The sequence below is a fragment of the Ipomoea triloba genome, chromosome 6 (assembly GCF_003576645.1).
Source record: "Ipomoea triloba cultivar NCNSP0323 chromosome 6, ASM357664v1".
NCBI classification, from domain to species: Eukaryota; Viridiplantae; Streptophyta; class Magnoliopsida; order Solanales; family Convolvulaceae; genus Ipomoea; species Ipomoea triloba.
Window position 1 is genome coordinate 15,641,549 of NC_044921.1, and position 21,930 is coordinate 15,663,478.

The following is a 21,930-nucleotide window of genomic DNA, read 5'->3' on the forward strand; positions in this document are numbered from 1 at the left end:
CGAAAATCCCCAAAATGAGGCAGAATAGCCTCGTTTCCGGCGCTGTAAAGATTCGACGCGTCGAATGTTGATCACGCGTCGAATGTCGCAGATCTGCGATTCTAAACTTCTAAAAATTGTCATTTTTGCCCTCCATTCTCCACCCACTATAAAAGCATCATTTTCTCTTCAAACCTAAGCTTGGCTGCGGATTTGACCAAAAAGGAGAGCAAGGAAGAAGATTTGAAGCCACAACAAGAGAGGAGAAGAGCTTGGAAGACACATTCGGGAGAATTTCTTCATCTCTTCTCTATTTTAAGCTTTGTTAAATCTTTCTTTGAATTGTTTGTTGTTGAAACTAAGATAGCCATGTTTGGCTAAGATTTCCTTTGGGATTTTTGGATTGATAAGTGTTTATGAACCTATGTGCCTAGTTCTTGAATTGCTTGAATGAAATATCTATTTGGGTTTATTACTTGTGTTGTAATTGTGGCTTAATTTCTTGATGCTTGTAGTTAAGGATCCTAATTACTTGTTTCATTGCTAAATTTGTCTATGAATTAGAGCACCCACAATTGCACTTGATTCTTGTACCTCGAGAGAGGACATGATGATTAAGGGATTTATTGTGAATAGCTCACGAGAGTGAGTATTCCAATTGTGAATAGCTCACGAGAGTGGGTATTCCATTTATTGCTTGTTCTTGATTATATGTTGTGAATAGCTCACGAGAGTGAGTATTCCAATTACCATGTTTTGGGATTGAATTACGAGAGTAATCTTTCCCTTTTAGATTGCAATCATCCACACTTGTTGAACCCGAATGATTATTTCACTTTAGATTGGCACTAGGTGATTAAACACTTTGACGCCCAAAAATCCCGCTCTTAATCTCTTGTATATAAAAGTCCGTTTGCCTTGCTTCATTTATTTTATTTTCATAATTTTAGATAAATACCCATTGTTAACGTAGGAATAGCTTCTCGTGAATTAATTAGTAACTAGTGCTTAATACCCCGCTTCCCTGTGGATCGATAACCCCGAAATACTCCGGGTATTTGCTTGTACCTAAAAATGCTACGACCAGAGGACAAATCCTAGACATTCAAATAAGTGCAATCAAAGGTTGTGATTGTATCTAAAATAATATGAGATTCTAACCATAAATAATAAGAGAGGGCAAAGAAGGCAATTGAGAGGTATTTTAATTTTAGAAGGATTGTAACTAATATAGTTAACATATTAGATGAAGATATACAAGGTAATAAATTGTAGGCTCATAAGGAAGCATCAAACTGAGAGTCGTCTTCATCTACGTACGAGAACAAATAGAATAGTTTGAACACTTCCATAGGGATAAATCACGCAGTGATGTCTGTGTGACTGGAGGTTGTGTGTCATACATATATAAATCGTGTGTCATGTATAAAACTGTCGTGTGCACATACATCACAGATTTAAGGCTAATTTAACTGGCAATGTGATAACTAATTTCTAGTATTCTCTTTTGAAAAATGTTAGCTTTGTATATGTATATTTAGTTCAATAAAAAATGACTTTGTAAGTGTTTTAAGTATTTTAATTTTTGCTAAAAAGTATAGCTGCATATTCAATTTATTCAATATACACATGTAAGTAGAAATTAGACTTTGGATTAGACAGTTGAATTACCAAATTCAGTTCATGGAATGAGACATCTAGAGAAATGAGCCATGTCAAAAGAACTTGAAGGGAAAGGAAGACACTGTGTCGAAATGATTCTAAGAATTGCAGGAAGTCCACTCTCCAAAGAGAACTAAACCTGGGCCTTGTGGTTATCTCTTGGTGCAAGAAAAACCGTAAGAATTTCACGATCTAGTAAATCCCCTCCCCAGCTTACATTAGAAGACCATTCATTGTACTGTATGGCACACGTTTATTATAAGTATGACACATATTTCTTTTAAGTATGACTCACTTTAATTATAAGTACGACACACGTTTATTATAAGTATGACATACAGTTCTTTTAAGTATTGCACACGATTATAATAAGCATTGAAAATATGTTATTTATTCATGTCTACATGTCTACATGCATTACTTGTCCACCTTGCTACTATGTACTTTGGCGGTATCATTTCAGCGTCCTCGTCCTTTAAATTCATCAATTTTTCCTTGACATATTTCCACCTCGAAGGCTTGAACTCTTCCACGTAATTGTCATGTTCATCTGGTTCAGTGTGCAAAAATAATGAAATCCCATTGATGAATACTTATTATTTTAATCTAGCTAAAAGTAATACTCTCAAAAATAAAATGTCGCAGTTATGCAGTCTGTATATTCCTAATAAAAAAATAATATTTGTTTAATACATTATATTTTCAAAATTACTTTCTACACTAATTAAACTACTAAAATTCGTTGTTCCCATTGTCGAAGTAAATGACTACTTTTTCGGTCAAATTTTTAAAACACTTACAAAATCATTTTTTATTGAACTAAATATACATACACAAAGCTAACATTTTTCAAAACAGAATACTATAAATTATTTATCACACTGCCAGTTAAATCAGCCCTAAATCTGTGATGTATGTGCACACGATAGTCTTACACATCACACACGATTTATATATGTATGGCACACAACCTCCAGTCAGACAGACATCACTACGTGATTTATCCCCATGGAAGTGTTCAAACTCTTCTGTTTGTTCTTGTACGTAGATGAAGACGATCCCGGTTTTATGCTTCCTTATGAAACTACAATTTATTATTGCGTATATCTTCATCTAATATGTTAACTATATTAATTACAATCATTCCAAAATTAAAATACCTCTCAATTGTCTTCTTTGTCCTCTCTTATTATTTATTTTTATGCTTCCTTATGAGCCTACAATTTATTATTGTGTATATCTTCATTTAATATATGTTAACTATATTAATTACAATCATTCCAAAATTAAAATACCTCTCAATTGTCTTCTTTGTGATCTTTTATTATTTATGGTTAGAATCTCACATTATTTTGGATACAATCACAACCCTAGATTGCACTTATTTGAATGTGTAGGATTAACACTAGAAGGATTCTTGTCGCACTAAAAGTACTATGATGCACAACTTCGACTTCCATAATGATTTTGAGCCTTTTATCTTCAAAATTTTGCTTTGTAGTCTTCATAAGAGTTGTATGCCTTTTAGCTGACTTTTCAATACCATTAAACACATCCCAATTAGGCATTCTTACATCAAGTTATGATCAAAATACTGAGAGATGTCATTTTGGGCGAAAATATAATTTTATAATATTTTGTTTTGCCTTTGCAATGGTTTACCAACATCAAAAGAACCATTCAAAACATATCAAAAGTCATTTAAATCATGCATTAGCCTATCCTTGAATTAAAATATAATAAATTTAATCATTTAAGCACAAAATATAATGATGAAGATAAGACAACTTAATAAACAAATATGAGCAAAAGTTTTTTCATTTTGTGCATTATCAATTGTACATTGTATTATTGAAAATCATTTCCTATAATACTAGGTACAATCATGGATTGCACACAATATTATTGGAATGGTTTCCAATAGTACTAGGTACAACTTCGTATTAATAGAAATGGTTTCAAATAATTCTGGATACAATCAAATATCATTGCAAACCATTTCAATAATATCGTTGACGCGTCATTTATATAACTTTTAAGGTTGACATGACTTCCATATGTCAAATTAAAAGTTATATCTTTATATATATTTACAAAGATAATTAATGGATATATTGGGAGTAGGTCCGGAGCAAACTGATCCGAAGAAGCGGAGAAAGGCAACCCGAACCAACTCCCAGGGTTGGGCCCGCAGCCAGTCTCATGGCCCTAAGGTCAAGCTCGACACTTGGTCTCAGAGTCGGGAGTGGGTGTAGTAGACGGACACAGTCAAAGGGTGCTAACTGCTCACCCATTTATCAAGGTGGTTACAGACGAATTTAGTATATATTTTCCCTTTGTCTTTGTTAGGACATCATCATCAACATTACAAGAGTTCTTAATACAAGATAATTATCTCCATAAGTTCAATACTTTGTCTTTACTATCTATTTATTTAATTATTGATTTTGGTTAATTCGAGCCACTAAGATTAATTAATTCTATCAATAATAAATAAATTTTGAAAAAAAAAGAGAGAAGAGAAAGAGGCAGCCATAATCCTCTTAATTGTCGATCTAGAGAAAATGACTATCAAAAGGCTTGGTGTATTTGAAATATAATTTTTTAAAAATGACAACCAAAAGAAATGTTTTGGTAAAAGTTTAAAGTATTAGGACTCGCTATTTTAGTCACACTAAAATTTATTCTCCTCTCCTTATATTATTAGTAATATTACCATTTATCATTCCAACCCTACCTAAAAAAAATTGTCGCCGCCACTAACCGTCGGCCGATGACACCATCTCTTCTTTTCGCATCATGTTCTATATTGTCTATCCAACCAAACCTGAATAAATATCCTATAAACAGCCCATCATTGTATATTCATTAAACATACTTCATCAAATTATCTGTTGTGTAAGACTCAACTTGTTCCCTTTCTCCATGGTCAAAATCTCCGTGGATATGTTGAGTGCAAGTTTTTGTGTTCGGCTTCATTTATTAAGGCTCCGGGTGAGTGTCTTGCGCTTTGGATGAGTGTTCCATTGTAGCTGCGTTCCGGATGAGTATTCCGTTGTAGTTGCACTCTGGATGAGTGTTCTATTGTAGTTGCATTCCAGATGAGTGTCCCGTTGTAGCTGCACTCTGAATGAGTATTCCATTGTACCTGATCTTGCAGTAAAAAATTTAGTCCGTTAGAATTCTTTTATTTTGTTCCTGATAAAGTAGCATCAAACTACAAGAAAACTACAGCTCTACAAAAGACAAACCAACAGACATCTTCACCAAGTCACTAACAAACCAACAGACATCTTCACCAAGTCACTAACCACCGCAAAACCAAATGTTCTATCTAGAGAACCTTAAACTTGAGGTGCCTATTGAGATTCTATATTATGGGCACACTAGAATTTATTCTCTCCCTATATTATTATAATATTCCAACCCTTATAAATACATCTCTTCATCATGTACTTTACATCATCATTAACTAATCAATAATAATATCATTCTCAGAACTATTATTCTCATATAAAGGACCCATATCTTCTTTTTTTTTTGTTTTTTTTCTTTTCCAGTATTAGTTAGAAGTCTTAAAGGATAAAGTCCATAAATATGTATTTACATTTAGGGACCTACAACCACTACGAAATTTCCCTATATAAAAAAGGCATTTGTGCAACAAAAATATGGAAAGGAATAAGCAACAGAAGAAGGTGAATTTGACAGAAATTCATGTACAGTACTAAATACCACCCGTCACCCGAAAACGTTTCTTCAACCTTGAGATAAATTTACAATTCTACAACACAGTTCATCAATAGCTGGAAATTACATGTCCATCACTGCTTGCAACCATAACAAAACTCTGTATTAAAACCGGGAAGCTAAGAAACGCTACGATTCATGCAGGGACTTAACAGCACCCGCTTTTCGCTTCCTCTCCATCGGCTTCTTGATCTCCACCACCCTGCAAAACTACTGTTTTCCCATTCGCTAGGCGGCCAGAGTCTTTGTGTTGGATCTCTTGAGATTGCATCACTTTCCGGCTCAAAATGTTGTAGATTTCCCTAACAACCGTTTGGAAAGCAGAAGCCACGTTCGAAGACTCGAGAGCTGAAGTTTCGATAAAAAACAGACCCTCTGCCTCGGCCAAGGCTTTGCCTTCAGCAGTGGTCACTTCCCTGGCGTCCTTCAGATCAGATTTGTTGCCAACAAGTATTGTCACCACATTCATGTCTGAGTGAGCTGCTCGGAAAGTCAAGAAACATCAATCACAAGGAAATGCAATACACCGAAATGTATAATCCCGTAGCTGATATCTTTGAGTGCAAAATATTTCTTGAGAAATACTTAACTATCGGTGTTAGGATTAAGCGCTTGCCACTACGCCAAAAACTATAGCCAGTAGTGTAGACACAACTTTATTTCCTTACACCGCCACACATTTTCGAGAGCCAGGATGCTGGACTTGGTCCTTTACTGGCCTCCGCCCAACAATCCCTGTAGCCACATGGTGCTGGACTTGGTTCTTACTGGCCTCCGCCCAATAATAGGCAATATAAGCAAATCGTTAACCGACAAAGAATCATATACACAAATTTTCCTTGTGTTGGACACGTAAGTCAAATGTCATAAAACCGAGCACAAGACAAAAAAATAAGAACGAAATTGCTTACTTTGGAGTTCATTAAGCCATCGTCCAATGCTCTCGAAAGTCGGCCGTCTGCTGATGTCATAAACCAGAAGAGCGCCAACTGCGCCCCTGTAATAAGCAGAGGTGACAGCCCTAAACCGTTCCTGTCCTGCCGTATCCCATATCTGGGCCTTAACTTCCTTTCCATTTATTATCATCTTCTGCGTCTGGAATTCTACTCCAATAGTTGATTTCGAGTTAGGATAAAACTCATCCCTAGCAAATCTAGCAAGCAAATTAGATTTCCCAACGGCCGATTCACCAACCAAAACAATCTTGAAAAGGTAATCTTCAGGTTGTTCATCTTCAGAATAAAACGCCATCTTCTCTATACTACGTAAAAATGCTGGCCACAAAACCAATATATGTAGCCTAAGGAAACCACAGTCCTTCCAATAGATAAACGCCAAAAAAATGGAAAACAAAATCAAAGTAACAAAGCCAAAGAATACACAGACAAAAGCCTTTGGAGCAAAACTTCAAATGCAGGATAGGTATATTTAGGACAAAAGGTTTAAACTGGTTGAGGGCAGAAAGAAAAGAATCCTAGATGATCACTGTTCATAAGAAACTTAAAGCTAGGCCAATTATTGGTATCAACGGGAACTTTCAGGCTGTACCCTGTCATGCAACTTTCAGCCATCTTCATAACAACTACTCCATTTCAAATCCAAAACTAGAATTGCGAGAAATTCTTAGCGCTCAAGGTACCTGCACTGCAACAAAAGAAAGGTAGGCTTACACTGCTGCAAAAATCAAGTAGATACAATGATTTTTTAAATGTTTTTAAAGGTTTTGTTCTTCTACGTAATATAAATGAGAATACATGAAAATAAAATAAAATAAAATAAAATAAAATCATGTGAAGCCAAATATATGGCATGAGTGCAGCAGACCTTTTGCAACTGTTAAAACGAACATCCTTCTAGTTCCTTACCCTTGGTCAACTCGGACCCCAAAATTTGTTTCAGTTTTAAGCTGAAACCTCGGAGCAACATGATACAGAAATCTAGTGAAGTAGTGAGGCAATCTAATTGAAAGCAAAAATATCTATTCAGCTCTCAAGAAATATAGTTTCCCATCAAAAATGCTTACAACTTCCGTATGTTTCCTATAACCCCCTTCACTATCTTCACTAAAATTTGCTATGACAACTAGGAAAATGCAGGGTTACTGTTACTTCCTATTTTCTTTTTTCCATTTTTTTTCAACATTTTCATGTTTGACAATTAACGACCAAAAAATTTATACAGAACTCTTTTGGAGGGCATCTTGCATGCTTAAAGTAGATAATTTGAAACAAGAAAAATGGAAAGCATTTGAAATGATGACAATCCAATGAATTTTTGTACAGCTTCGGTGTAGTAGAGAAAGTAGTCTTATGTAATTATCGAAACAATAGGTATACTTAAGGTTATATATGCATACTTTATAGAGGCTTTGAGGTATTCCAAGATCTTAGCATCATTAGTTTATATTAATTGCTAACTAATTTCTTTATTGATTTTATCCCCTCCTACTTCTTACCACTAAAAAAGGATTAAAGAAAAAAATTTCACATCATAAAAAAAATACAAAGAAAATTCAAGAATCACCACAAAGCAGGCAACTAATAAACCCCCCCTTCTCCCCTCTCCTGCTCGGGTGGTCCCAATTTTCTACTTGCACTTGTCTGATTTGGTACCTGCATGAATCTCTCCTCCCCTGAGGAACTCTCTTCTACATTAGGTGCAAATAGTACATGCACCTAACACTAACAGTGTATAACTTCAATCAATAGATAACAATAATTATTGGATATACTTATTATAAGTTTTCCATTGACTACATCAGTGATAAAAGAAGGCAGAATGCATGAAAATAAAGTGGTACAACTAAGAAAAGGAGAAAAATGAAGCATTACAAATGAGTACAATAGTAAGTTAACAACTGTTTAAAGTTAATTTCAAGATGAGTAGTTAAGCCACAGACAAATAATACTCCAAAAACAAGCCTCATTGAGCTAGAATGCTAAAAGGTTGCAGTCAGAAGACACCTATCAATCCTATCATAAAATGATAAAACGCGTGCATGAAAATTGTTCCTTGAAGAGAAAACTAGCATAGTTCTTTTTCATATTGGATAATATATGCAGTATTGGTACACAGGAAAGTAGTAGCACATTGTTATTTCATATTCTCCCCATATTGATAGGTTACTTGGAAGATTTTTCTTTAAACAAGAAGTTGATGGCATTCAGAGAGTGAATGGAAACAAACATAGTTTTCAGATAGGGACTATCATGGTTTAATGCAACAATCAGGCAGAAAACTCATTACAAAACCTAGCCACTACAAATGGTATTCTGAATACAAGGGCCAGCACCTTATCTATCAAGCCCACCCTTCACCTATCCTCACTATCTCTGATGGGAAATTAGCACAATATATCACTTTGAACTTGACAAAAAACTAAGAGAATTGAAGGCAATGGTTTCTTGTAATTATTTCAAGATGGGAAGGAAGATCAAGTTGAGTTATATGGTGGTTCAACTATTCTTGATTTCTTGCATAAGGGAAAACATAATAGATAAGAAAGCAGGACAAGATTCTAAAAGCCCTGCATGTCAGTCAATTCAATGATAGCACAGTGAAGTCATCAACCACATTTTCAGGTAAGAAAATACTTAAATGGGTCCCACATAGTCATTGATTATAAAATGCAAAAAAATCTCAACTCAAAATAAATCACTGAGCAACAGAGCAAGTACTCAAGAAAAGAGACTAGCAGCTTGCATGAGCAGCTCAGTTGGTCACAGGGGTGAAGTTTGGGAAGAAAGACCAGGGGTCAAGTATCACCAACAGCAGTGTGAGAGCAACCTCTCAAAGTGAGGGGCTCCATGTGCGCAGTAAGCAAAGGTCTAACATTTGTGTTCAGTTGAGTTACCATAATTTACATCCTCCCAGATGCTATGTCGGGCCAGGGCATGAGAGCCCTTGGGGTTGGGGATTCAACCTTTAGAAAGAAAAGAGACTAGCAATGCTCCACCCAATATTTCTACAATACAAGCATCTTAGCTGACCCTGCTAAGGGCAATTGCTAGTGAAATATGGAATGGCAATCTAGACCTCTTTTGGCACAAGTCAAAAGTTCCATTCAACATTTACATAGTAATGGACTAACAGCTTTCTGACAGTGTGAACTGTTCATAGTATACCATGATATTGTCTCTAACCTAGGTGCCTAACCACAAAAACAAAGGGCATGTATGATTACAGAACAAAAAGGTTTATGTCATGGTTCTGGACTCCAAGTACCAGAATCAAACGGGTGAGGTTGATTCCTGGAATAAATCATGGCCTAGCTATGAACTGGGGAGATCACTACACTACACCCAATTTGGGATTATAAAATGTTGAAAAGGCAATACTTTACTACACCCAATTATCAAAACTCCCCTTCCAGAACGCATCTCACCGGTTTTGACTCACATTTCCAGATAAAGCAATAATAAACAGGAAAATTTTCAATTTTTAAAACTATGAAATAATTAGCAAGAACAGAATCAAGCTTTTTCTTTTTCTTTTTTTTTTTTTACAGAAAATTTACAAATAGCACACTGTTAAAGAAAAGTATATGATAAAAAAACAGGTGCAAATAACTTTTTTTTTTAAAAAAAAAAGGAAAAAGAATATGGTAGATACCTACTTCTTGAATGATGGGATAACACTTGCCCTTGATCAATCTCTCTCAAGTATGTGATCAAATCAAAGCCGTTGGTACCCACTTAGCAAGTGGCAGATCAAAAGCAAAAGAAAAATGATAGAAAATGGGGTGAATTAAAGAATGTGTTGCACAGAACTGAAATGACTAAACGATTCTGGGTTCTTGAGAGTTTAGGGTTAGGTTTCAAGATTCCAATGGAAGACGAGAGGGAGAGGGAGAGGGAGCAGTCAGATTAATTTCCAGCTGTTGCAATAGGAAACAAGAAGAAATGGTGAGATAAAATGGACCTAAACGTTGGGCCTCGTGAACAATCTTGGACGTTCAAACCCAAAGACTAGCGGAAGACTCGATTCCAACATTATCTTTACACTCTCTATTAATCCGTAGGATGTCTTCGTGTTGTCAGGACTTGTGTTCATTGTTTTGTCTGAAATGCTGCAAGATTAGATACAAGCCTGTCAATTATTACTATTTATTAAGAGTTAAAACCTGATTTGGTCTCTAGAGTATTAAAATTTTACCACTTTAATTCTTGATTTCTAAACTTACTCAATTTCATTTCAACTATTCAACTTTTAAGTAAAATAGTCCTTTGTTCAAATCAAAATAGTCCTGATTAGGATCATTTTGGTTAATAATTGCATAGTTGGGGATAAAATTAAGCAAGTTTGGAAGTCAACGACCAAAGTAATGAAATCCTAATAGTCAAGAGACAAAATCGGGTAATAACTCCTATTATTATTTTTTTAGGAAATAACATATTTAGTCTATTAACTATACATAAATTATAGACCCAAACTATAAATTATTATCTTATACAAATTTTTTCCTTTTAAGTATGTTAAAATTAACAGATTTAGTCCATTACTTGTAAATTTTGTTATTACTACTAATTTATTTTGAATTTATAAATTATTAAAGAATATATTAATCATTTCGTAAAAGTTTCTTAAACCCCCTCCATGAAATCTTCATATATAAACCATCATATCCTTTTCATATTAAAAAATTAAACCACTAGGAATTCATTTTTCTTTTTCATTATTTGTTCTCAATTATTTTAGCACAGTCAAGATTACCACCTAGTTTCAATTTTATGTTTTAGTCATTTTTCCCTATATGCTAATTCCAATGTTTCAAGCTAGATAAATATACTATGCATGTCTTTTTTTTTTCATTATTTATTTCATCTAAAGAATAATAAAGATAACTCGGAAAGTGTAGTTGAGTGGCAAAGGACTCATTTATCCTTAATCAAAGGTCAAGGATTATAGTAACTCACTGCATTAACCTTTTATATAAATATGTACACAATCAATTAGCATATTAAAATCTCTAAAGCATGTATTACCTATTATGGTATGAACTCAATGAGATATCAAAAATAGTAATTTATATACAACAAAATGAAAAAATTTTAATAAACTAACATATTAAATTTATAATTTGGTGTATTTTCAATCCTAAGTAATCACATGTTTGTCATTTTTGCTTCTTAGATTCCTTCTCAATCAAAACAGTATTTAGCGGGGATTTTTACATAAGAGTAGCGTATATATGAAGACTTAGGGTGGGCAAGTGAAAAAAAATACAAAATAACCAATGTTAACAAAATCTATAAATAATGGATTGAAACTACAACTTTCAATAGAATTAAAGGGAAAATTTGCATAGAGTAATAATTAATGGACTGATTCTACAATTTAGGTATAACCAATGGACTAAAATTGCCATTATTCTATTTTGTTGATACATTAGATTCATACTCAAGAGTTTGCTTGTACACTCTGTGCACAAAGGACCTTCATCACCTATGATCAATCAAAGTCTTCCAATACCTCTGATCAATCAAAGTCTTCCAATGATCCCTAGATTCTTAGTAAGATATAAACCCTCACACTGCCGTAGTGGGATCCCCCAATGATCTCCATATTTTCAATAGGACTCGAACCCCCACACTACCGTTGGAGTAAGGATTTAGGGTGATCGGTTGGAAAGATGTTGGTAAGAATCAAATTCATGACCTTTTGGTATAGGAATCATGCTCCATACACCTGACCATCCATTTTGGGGCTGCGCTAATATTATCATTGTTTCGTTTATTTCAGCGCAATCTCCACCCGTATTGCTCCAACTGGTCCTTCACTTTATCTCAAGATACTCCCAAGCTTGTAGACTGAAACACTTCAACTTTTTCCGACGAGACTAGCTAATGCTCCCAGTCATCTTTTTTGGTAAGAACTCGTTCCCGAGTATATTCTCTTTTTTTATTTCAATCATTACCATTCTTTAGACCAGTGTTCTCAGTTAGTTTCCCGTTCTAAATGTCTCCCCCCCCCCCTCCCAAAAAAAGGAGACATGTTAGAGTCTGACAATCAGAACATCTACGTGCAAGACTATGACAACAACGTCAAGGTTGGGTCGTTCTCCGTGTCGTCTTATGACTCGGCCAATTTTAAATTTTAGTATTAATCTCCATATTAATTTCGTTGAAGGTTACATGGACTGGATTTATTATCAGTTTTAATTCCATGGTTAACACAATTTAATCCTTCATCTCCTATATAAGTATGGTTGAGTAGCATATTTTAATGACATACAACAAGTGCCTACGTTTTTGCTCTCACAAAACTATGCTCAACTTCCTCCTCAAATTTCTGTGTTCTACCCATGTTCTGTTCACGGGCTCACTTGTTTGAGTGCTCAAACATTGTGTCACAATACGTTTTATTCTAGGAAACCTATGCTATAACACCTTTAGAACCTTTGGGAGGCAGCAAATAAGATTTTAAAGAAAGACTGTTTTACTCGACTCATACTAAACCCGTTAACCTTTCGTTTTTGTGCTTGTTATTTTTGTGGAAATAATATTTTTTCGTAAGATTATTTCGCTAATAATTAATTCTAAGTTTTTAAATAATCAATTAATTTTGTGCAATCATATATATATATATATATATAACACAAACCTTCAAGTATATATAAGATTTTAACATTTGATAACTATACGGAATAAAAAAAATGGTTAATTTCTAGAAAATTGTAGCAACAAATTAAAATTTTGAAAAAAAAAAAACAAATATTTTGTTTTTTTTTTTTTGAGTACAAATATTTTGTTTTTTAATTTCTAGAAAAATTGTAACATGTATTAGTTAATATAAACCAACTTTAAATGTTTATGCTTTTTATGCTTTGCTATATGGCAATATAATGCACAATACCAAAACAGATATGAGATATTTAACAAAGCATTACTTAAGTGATTTGTATAAGTGCATTCATACAAACATTCATGACATGGGGTGAGATATTTAACAAAGCATTACTTAAGTGATTTGCATAAGTGCATTCATACAAACATTCATGACATGGGGCAGCTTTGAAAAGCTACCAACAGGAACAGCAGCTTTGAAAAACTACCAACAGGAAAAGCAGCCAGAACGTAACACCGCAATTTGATTCTGCAAAATATTGTAGAAAATGTCAAGAATGGGATTTGAACCCATGCCCTTTCGGACCAGTACCTGAAACTGGCGCCTTAGACCAACTCGGCCATCTTGACTTTGAGGACAACAATTTACATTATCCTATAAATATATATAAGGACTTTGAGAGTTTTATTTTGAAAACCTTTCCAACTAATTCTAATATTCTATAATTGGCGATAGATTAATTATTTATCGCTAGTTATTCTATTACTGTTTAGTATTATGTTAATTCATCTTCTTGGCATAAATTAATTATCTCAATTGTTAAATGTTTATACAGACACTTAAATTCTGATAAACTAATTACTCCATTTTGTGTGCGTCGGTTGGAATACATATGAGATCTAAATAAAGATATTTTTCTTTCAATTTCTATCATAATTAATAATTAATTGGACCCATCAAAGTAATAATTAATTGGATTATTCTCTACATCATTGTATACATATTTGGCCCTATCGTTACAAATTATCTTCGAATTGTTTTGTTATATATTCTGCAAGCTCAAACTGTTTTTAGTATATATGACTTTAAACTCCTAATCTTCTTAATGGTCCAATCTTACAAAATTTTAAGTGTCAATTATCAAGTATACTAGTTTTATACGCGCATTGCGCGAATGGGTTAATACCCAATGTTTATATTTAAATAAATATTTGAAAGTATACCAATGCAATATTATATAGGAGAACTTTATACATGGGTACTTGAATGTCGAATTTTTTTATTTAAATATCTAACTCAAAGTATATGAATCCAAGATAATATAGAAAATTCATTATAATTATTACTAAAATAAATGTTTGCAACCTTGTAAAATCGATAGTCTAAATATTTGGTCTAAAAATGATAGTCTAAATAAATACTACTTTTAATTTGAATTTTTCTAAGTGTTCTTAATTCTCTTTTGAGTAACATTGTCATTGTCTTCATCTTTACTATTTGTTCTCTTCCTTTTTGTTGGTAGTGTGTTATTTGCAATTCGGTTATTGTTGGTAGCATAGATGACAACGTCATGCAATTAGATTATGATATAGGAGCTATGGACTTTCCTTTAGGTGTTCTGCTTAGGGTTCATTTAATTTGGTTCAATCATTATTGTTGAATGGGTTATTGTGGATAAAGAAATCCCTAGTTTAAGAAAAAAGATTAAATAAATTAATAAAAATTTGAAAATTTAAAGTATTATGTATTCCAAAGATATTAAAAGGTAGTTTCTCGCTTCAATTTGCTGGGTAATGGGTTATTTGAGTACTTTCATTGTCAACAAATCACCCAAGTAGTTAATATGATTGGTTTCAAACTATTCTTTTTTATTTTTTTTATGGTATTAAAGTAATACATATGTATCATTTTTTTTTGTAACTACTAATTTATTTAATTCAATAAGAGTAAAATAGAGTGATTCGGCTTCAATTTGTTGGGTTATTATTTGAGTATTCTCTTTGTCAACAAATCCCCAAGTAGTTAATATAATTAGTTTCAAATTATTTTAAAAAATTTTTTTCATAGTATTAATAAAATACTTGGTAAATAAATATATAACATTATTTTGTACTATAACTTTGATATTTAATTACAAGATATTGTAAAAATAAGATAATGGACAATGTAATGAATATCAACTAATAAATTTGAATGTAAAGAATCTTTGTATGAGAGAAAATAAAGACAATATAACTAATGAAATTATTTCTCTTATTTAATTTAATTTTTTGATAATGAATAATTTTTTCAAATAAAGGTATTGTAGACACATAATTCTAAATTAAAGAAATACATATGTATCATTTTTTGGTGTAGCTACTAATTTATTTAATTTAATAAGAGTAAAATAGAGTGAGAACTTAATTATGTCAAATTTGATTGAGATGAGGTTCGAACCTAAGACCTTTCTTATAAAAATTAATGGGTAAGTTAAAAGTTAACGGAATATTAACGGAGAAGAGAATATTTAACGGAAAACTTAACGGATAATCATAAAAGTAAGGTTAAATTAGGTAATCTCTATTAATAATATTAATCTGAATTATCTTAACCATCTATTTGATTAAATAATTCATCTGAACCATTTATTTTATTAAATAATTTGACCGCCATTTTTTCTACCCATTTTAGGCCTAACTCTCTTTGGCTCTTATTAGTATAGTAGATAAGTTTTGGTTATACTTTAAATTTTAAAATGCGTTTAGACCACACGCTATTATGAAGACCACACACTATTATGAAGTGCACAATTTTTTATTTTTATTTTTTTTTTGTGAATATGCCATGAATGTGTACTCATATGTTTATTTGATTTATTTTAAACATATTTTATTAGTATGGTGTTTAATTGGAGTTTAAACTTTATCAAATAATGCTTGAGTCTATTCTCACATATGTTGTAAATTGTTCTCACATATCTTACCTTAATGATAAACCTATCTTATGCAAAGTGCTTCAATATGGTTTATATCTTGATAATGGTATATGAAATTATCTTGAGTAAATGTGATTTTCATCTATTTAGTTTTTTTTTTAAATATTTTTTGATTTTTGCGGGGATTTATTTTTTCAATTTTCTTCCCTTCAACTGTGGACTGCACCATCTACTTCACCCGACTCTTGTGATCATTTCTTTCCACAAATCGTCCTTCATCAATGGCAATATTGAGTACGTGAGGACCTCTAGGTGTAGGGAAGTCATTTTTCAACGCAGTTGGAAAGCTCAAGATGTTGCCACCATGTCGACTTCAATCTGATCGCTATTATTTTAGCCCATGATTCTGTGAATCATCTACAATAGTTGTAGAACAAAAAAAAATGTTGGAAGAAATAGCATAAAATTAATTACTCCATTTATGCACACATCAATTTTACCACAGTAAGATGTAGAAAGATTTTAATTATTAATTATAATAGAAATTGAAAGAAATATATCTTTATTTATATCCTATATTCCAACCAAATCAGACAAAATGGAGTAATTAATTTATCAGAATTTAAGTGTCCATCTAAATATTTAACAATTGAGATAATTAATTTATGTGCAAGCGATGAATTAAGAAGTCATAACTAAACAGTAATAGAATGAATAATGATAAATAATTAATCTATCGCCAATTGTAGATTTTTTTTTAAAAGGAAATATCATTAAACTCAAATAAGTAAATGTTAAATACAAGAAGGAATAACAGAAAACCAAATAGACTGACCAGACTGTGAACAAGATGCTCAACCTAATGCATGTGCAAGTTTGTTCACTGATCTCCTGACAAACTGAATAGACACCGATTCAAAGTGTCGTTGTAACAATTGGCAATCTTCAATAATCCGACCTGCATAAGATAAATCTGGTAGGCCATCCTTAATCTTCTTACACACCATCTGACAATCAGAGTAAAGAATTAAGTTAGGCCAACCTCTCTCAATAAACCAAGATAGAGCCTCTTTAATTGCCAACGCTTCTGCAAGGTGGGGATCATTCATACAACTGATATGGCCATTCTTTGCTGCTGAAAATCTCCATTGCTAGAAAACACAATCACTCCAAAGTAAGCATTCCAAACAACATCATTTCTACCCCTCCAAATGCTCCATAACAAAGCAGCAGTCCATAGTTTAATATGTATGCTCATCAGCCGACATGAAAATATTAGAGAGCCACAATTCAAAATCCATATCAGCACTGGGAAGGGGAACGTCATTTTGAGAGGACCAAAGTGGTAATACCTGGGAACATTCGCACAGAAGATGCTTTGAAGATTCCGGCTGAACACGGCATAGAGGACAAAGCACATTCACATCAACGCCTCTACCTGCCATATAAGCAAAGTAGGTAAAATCGAGCGAGCACACCTCTATAGTCAAGATGGCCGAGTTGGTTTAAGGCGCCAGTTTCAGGTACTGGTCCGAAAGGGCATGGGCTCGAATGAACACACCCATGACATGAATGCATTCATAAGTTTAAATGTTATCTGGCACTCATAGCATCTTCTTCATCATGAAAACTTACTTAGTTGCTAAATGACTATTAAGCTTGAATTAGGATGAATGATTTGACGAATGTTTGTAGGAGTGCACTACTTTAGTCATGTTTTGCTCATATCTGTTTTTCTATTTTGCGCATTGGCATATAGCAAAAGCATAAAGATTTAGGGAGTGTTTGGTTCGCACATGCGAAGCGGAATCAGAATCGGGATGGGTATCAAATACTTGGTAATGGTAATGTGTTTTGGTGAAAGTATTTTGCATTCTTGGTAGTAGGGTGGAATGGGCGGGAATGATTATTAATGTTGATGTCTAGTTATGTATAATCTTATAAAATCTTATAATGGGAATAAAGATTTTAAAAATACAAGAACATAAAATCAAGACAATTCGTTCTAATATAAAGCTAAGGCATCAAAAGCACCAATATGAACAAAAAAATAAAAATAAAAATTTAAATAGTTACAAGAAGCGGTTGATGAGGAGGAATAATGGAATGAATTAATTAATAACTTAGAATTAATTGTTAGCGAAATAATCCTATGAAAGGTTGAGGGGTTTAGTATGAGTCGAGCAAAACACTATTCCCTTAAAACCTTATTTGCTATCCTGAGTATCGGTTCAATTCGGGCAGTTCGGATTGTGAACCGCTCCTCCGATCAGATATCAAATAACATAAGTTATCCCATATCCGTGCATTTTGAACAGATCAACCCCTCAGTTTTAGTGTGTTCGAATTTCAGACGGATTGGGGATCGGATTTAGGATTTAATCGGATTGCAATAAAATAAAATAAAAGTGCAAAATTAAATACTAATTAAAGTAAAAATTTTACTATTTACATTTTGCAGTTCTAACTTCTAATCCTTCAAACAAACAACTAAAAAATTAAAACTTAAACTTAAAAATTGAAACTTAAAAGTTAAAACTAATAGTAAGTCAGTAACACCTAACAACTTATTACTAGTTTTATAGTTTACACTTTACAGCTTATAAGTTATACAAAAAATTAATTACAATTTTACAAAAATAATATTGTCCAGTCAGTTCTAAGCCTTCACTGCTTACTAAAAGTTACAAATTTACAAAATCATTCATCAATCATAATTACTAAGCAACTGAGCAGTCAACATTCCTCATTTTCCTGCTCAAATTACAAACTTAAAACACAGTTATACACATGAAAAGTCATAGTTCAACTGTTTAGTTAGAAATAAAAATAGGCTCATATTACTTTGTTTTCAGATCAAGTTAAGATTGAGGGCAAATTGCTTCATAAGTTATGGATCAAAACCCAAAACTTGAGCAGCATACCAACCCAAAATTTGATTCAGACAAGGTGGAAGCATGATCATAGCCAAAGAAAAGTAAATAAAGAAGGGAAAATGATAATACCAGATCAGATAAGTGCATACTGAACTGATATTATTATATATTTATACCTACAGCAAAGTGAAAGCTCGAAGGGGCTAAGGATTCAAGGCAGTAACAAGTTAATTGTTGCCAAGCCAATGAAGTCATTTTTATTTGTCATGTGCTCATTACTCATGTCATAACTCATAACAGATTATCAGAATTCAGAAGATAACATATAATTACAGAAAACAAGAATAACATATTAATATATATAAAAAAAAACAAACACAGAAAAACATATTTACATTTATTTAACAGATTTGTATTTACCTTTTTCACTCCCAGAATCAACCCCAAGCATGTCATCTAACATGCAACTAAGATTAGAGACCTTACTGAAGAAAGTGTTAGATGTCACATAAAGAGAACCAGAAATTCTCACAGTCATATCATAAAAACTTTTCAGCAAAGTTACCAAACTTTTCACATCACACAAATCTAGAAAAGCTGGCACAGATTCACCCAGGTTAGTAGAAAAGGAGGAATCATTCTCCTCGTATGCTTCAAACACTCTCTGGTACTGGATAGCAGTGTTGAGCATCATATAAGTGCTATTCCATCTAGTAGGAACATCCAACTGCAAAGCTGATTTGGCTTCCACCCCAATAAGATCAACAAGATCTCTAAATTTTTTAAGCCTTGTAGGGAGTTCCTAACCCATATCACTACATCCCTTACCCTCTTAACAGAACTGTTAGCAAACTTTAACCCATATCACTACATCCCTTACACCTCATGTGCATGTATTTAAACCTAACAGAAGTGCTACCCCAAGACACCAACTTACTTTTGAAAAACCCCATAGCAGTATCATTGGAAGAGGCATTGTCAACTATGACAGTGAAAACATTCTTAATATCCCACTCAACTAGACAACTCTCAAATGCCTTGGCTATATATTCTCCCCTATGAGATGAAACAAGGACAAAGGCTATGATTTTTTTGTTGAGCTTCCACTGATCATCAATCAAATGTGCAGTAATGCACATGTAATTCATCCTCTGTACAGAGGTCCATGTGTCAGTGGTAAAGTTCACTCTTTGGGAGCTACCCTTAAAAATTTGTTTTAGGACTAATCTCTCATCTAGGTATCTTTGGAAGATATCTCTTGAAACTGTCCACCTATAAGGGATTTGGAACCTAGGACAGAAACTAAAATAAACCTTTTAAACATTTGCCCCTCTACAAACTTAAAGGGTAATTCATCTATTATAATCATCTCACATAAAGCCCTCCTAATAGCTTCCTAATTAAACACCCAAGTCTCTAATTCACCCATTACCCCTCAGAACCCTCTGGTGCAAAGAATGATACAACATTGTAGGTGAGCATTGACTGCCTTTAAAATGAGAATTTTTAAGGCAACCAAAGCATATGATTCATTAAAGAGGAAGTGCCATGCTTTTTGGGCTAACAAGCAAAGAGCCTTGCACAATACATGCACCTCTCCTTTATTGATTTCCCCTCAGTATGAAGGATCTTTTCAAAATGATCTCATACTTTTGATCTAGACTCAACCTCCTTCCTCTTCTTTGTAGGAACATCAGGATTCACCTGAGGCTACTGAGCAGGTGTCTCAGTGCCTTGGGTTTGTCCTCCATATCCCTCCTGAGTTGAGGGTTGTGGTCCAGATTGAATGATGCTCTCCATCTACAAAGATGGGCACCACTATTAACATACATGATACAACTAGTCAACAACCACAGATTTAACATACAAAGAAATCTAGAATCAAACACTTAATTGTGTCATCATTTTCAAGATTTAAGACAGAAGACAATTAAGGGTCATACATCCATCAACTTGACGATTCAGGAACTGCTTTCAGTTCATTATTATCTGGATTTCAGTTAAGGGCTTCCACCAATAAATTGAAATTCCAGGCTTTCAGCATTGTAAATTTCAAATATAAGCCTTTAACTTTCGGGGACATCACAAATAAGTAGATCAAAATATATCACCATTCACCAAATAGGCAAATATTCATCACAGATCAGAATATATCACCCAACATGCTTATAAATCAAGATATATAAAACTAGAGTTTACGATTTCACACTGCTTCCACCTAATGCCCTATGACATAATATATAACCAAATAGGTAAACATTCATCACAAATCATAAAATATCACCAAACATGCTTATAAATCAAGATATATAAAACTAGGGTTTACGATTACACACTGCTTCCACCCTATGGCATAATATATCACCAAATACGCAAATAATCATCACAAATCACAAAATATCACCCAACATGCTTATAAATCAAGATCTATAAAACTAGAGTTTACAATTTACTTGATTCTCACAAAAATCCCCGGAGAACAAGGGCTTTTAAGCAATAATCACCACGGCTTCCACCACTACAACTCTGCAACTGCAAGTCCCAACGGCTGGAGAATCAGAGACGAGTCACGGAGTCAGACACTCAGACGATTATTTGCCTCAAACTCATAGAACACAGAACAAAGACTACAGAATCGGAGAATCGGAGAAGACGAGAGAACTCAGACTCTCAGAGAGAACTCAGTCTCTAAGAGAATCGGAGGGAGGAGATGAGAGAATAGGGAAGTCGCGATTCGCGAAGAGAGGAGATGAGATAACTCAGAGAATGCAAACCCTAGGTCTCGAGTCTCGACTGCGCGACTGAATGAAATGAAGACCAAGTCTTCATTCAAGAAATATATGTGCATACATTAAACGACGTCGTATAGTGCATTCCCCTGCGAAGCCCTAACATATATCGAATATTCGGGCGGGTCGGATATTAAAATATCCTACCCCACCCGAATACCCGTAACTGACGCTATTTCACTCAGCGGATCGGATGCAATAATCGGATTCGGATCGGATATAATTGTTTCAGGCGACGGGTCAGTCGGGTTCCTCGGGTCGGCCGGTTTATGCATAGCCCTAACTACTGCTATAGTTTTTTTTCTAGAAATTAAAAACCAAAATTTTCTATATATATATATATATATGATTGCGCAAAATTAATTAATTAGTTAAAAACTTAGAATTAATT

At 33.5% G+C, this 21,930-nt stretch overlaps 2 protein-coding genes and 1 non-coding gene across 6 annotated transcripts in view; all 3 read right to left on the reverse strand.

Moving 5' to 3' along the window:
- LOC116022221 (farnesyl pyrophosphate synthase 1-like) overlaps positions 1-21,930 on the reverse strand; it is a 462,332-nt gene that overhangs the window by 380,012 nt on the left and 60,390 nt on the right. The gene's annotated exons all lie outside the window — the stretch shown is intronic.
- On the reverse strand, positions 5,320-10,372 carry LOC116022226 (ras-related protein RABA5a-like). Of its 4 annotated transcripts, none has more exons than XM_031262850.1 (3): positions 10,007-10,372; positions 6,303-7,030; positions 5,320-5,871 (listed from the first exon to the last, which is right to left on the reverse strand). In XM_031262850.1, exons 2-3 carry the CDS (start codon positions 6,640-6,642, stop codon positions 5,540-5,542), a joined length of 672 nt encoding a protein of 223 aa, XP_031118710.1. In that variant the 5' UTR covers positions 6,643-7,030; positions 10,007-10,372; the 3' UTR covers positions 5,320-5,539. The 4 variants fall into 4 exon arrangements, with proteins under 4 accessions (XP_031118710.1, XP_031118709.1, XP_031118711.1 ...); XM_031262849.1 differs by having other exon boundaries at positions 6,303-7,035; XM_031262851.1 differs by having other exon boundaries at positions 10,003-10,372.
- On the reverse strand, positions 13,506-13,586 carry TRNAL-CAG. The gene has a single exon. It is a non-coding gene; the product is annotated as a tRNA-Leu (tRNA).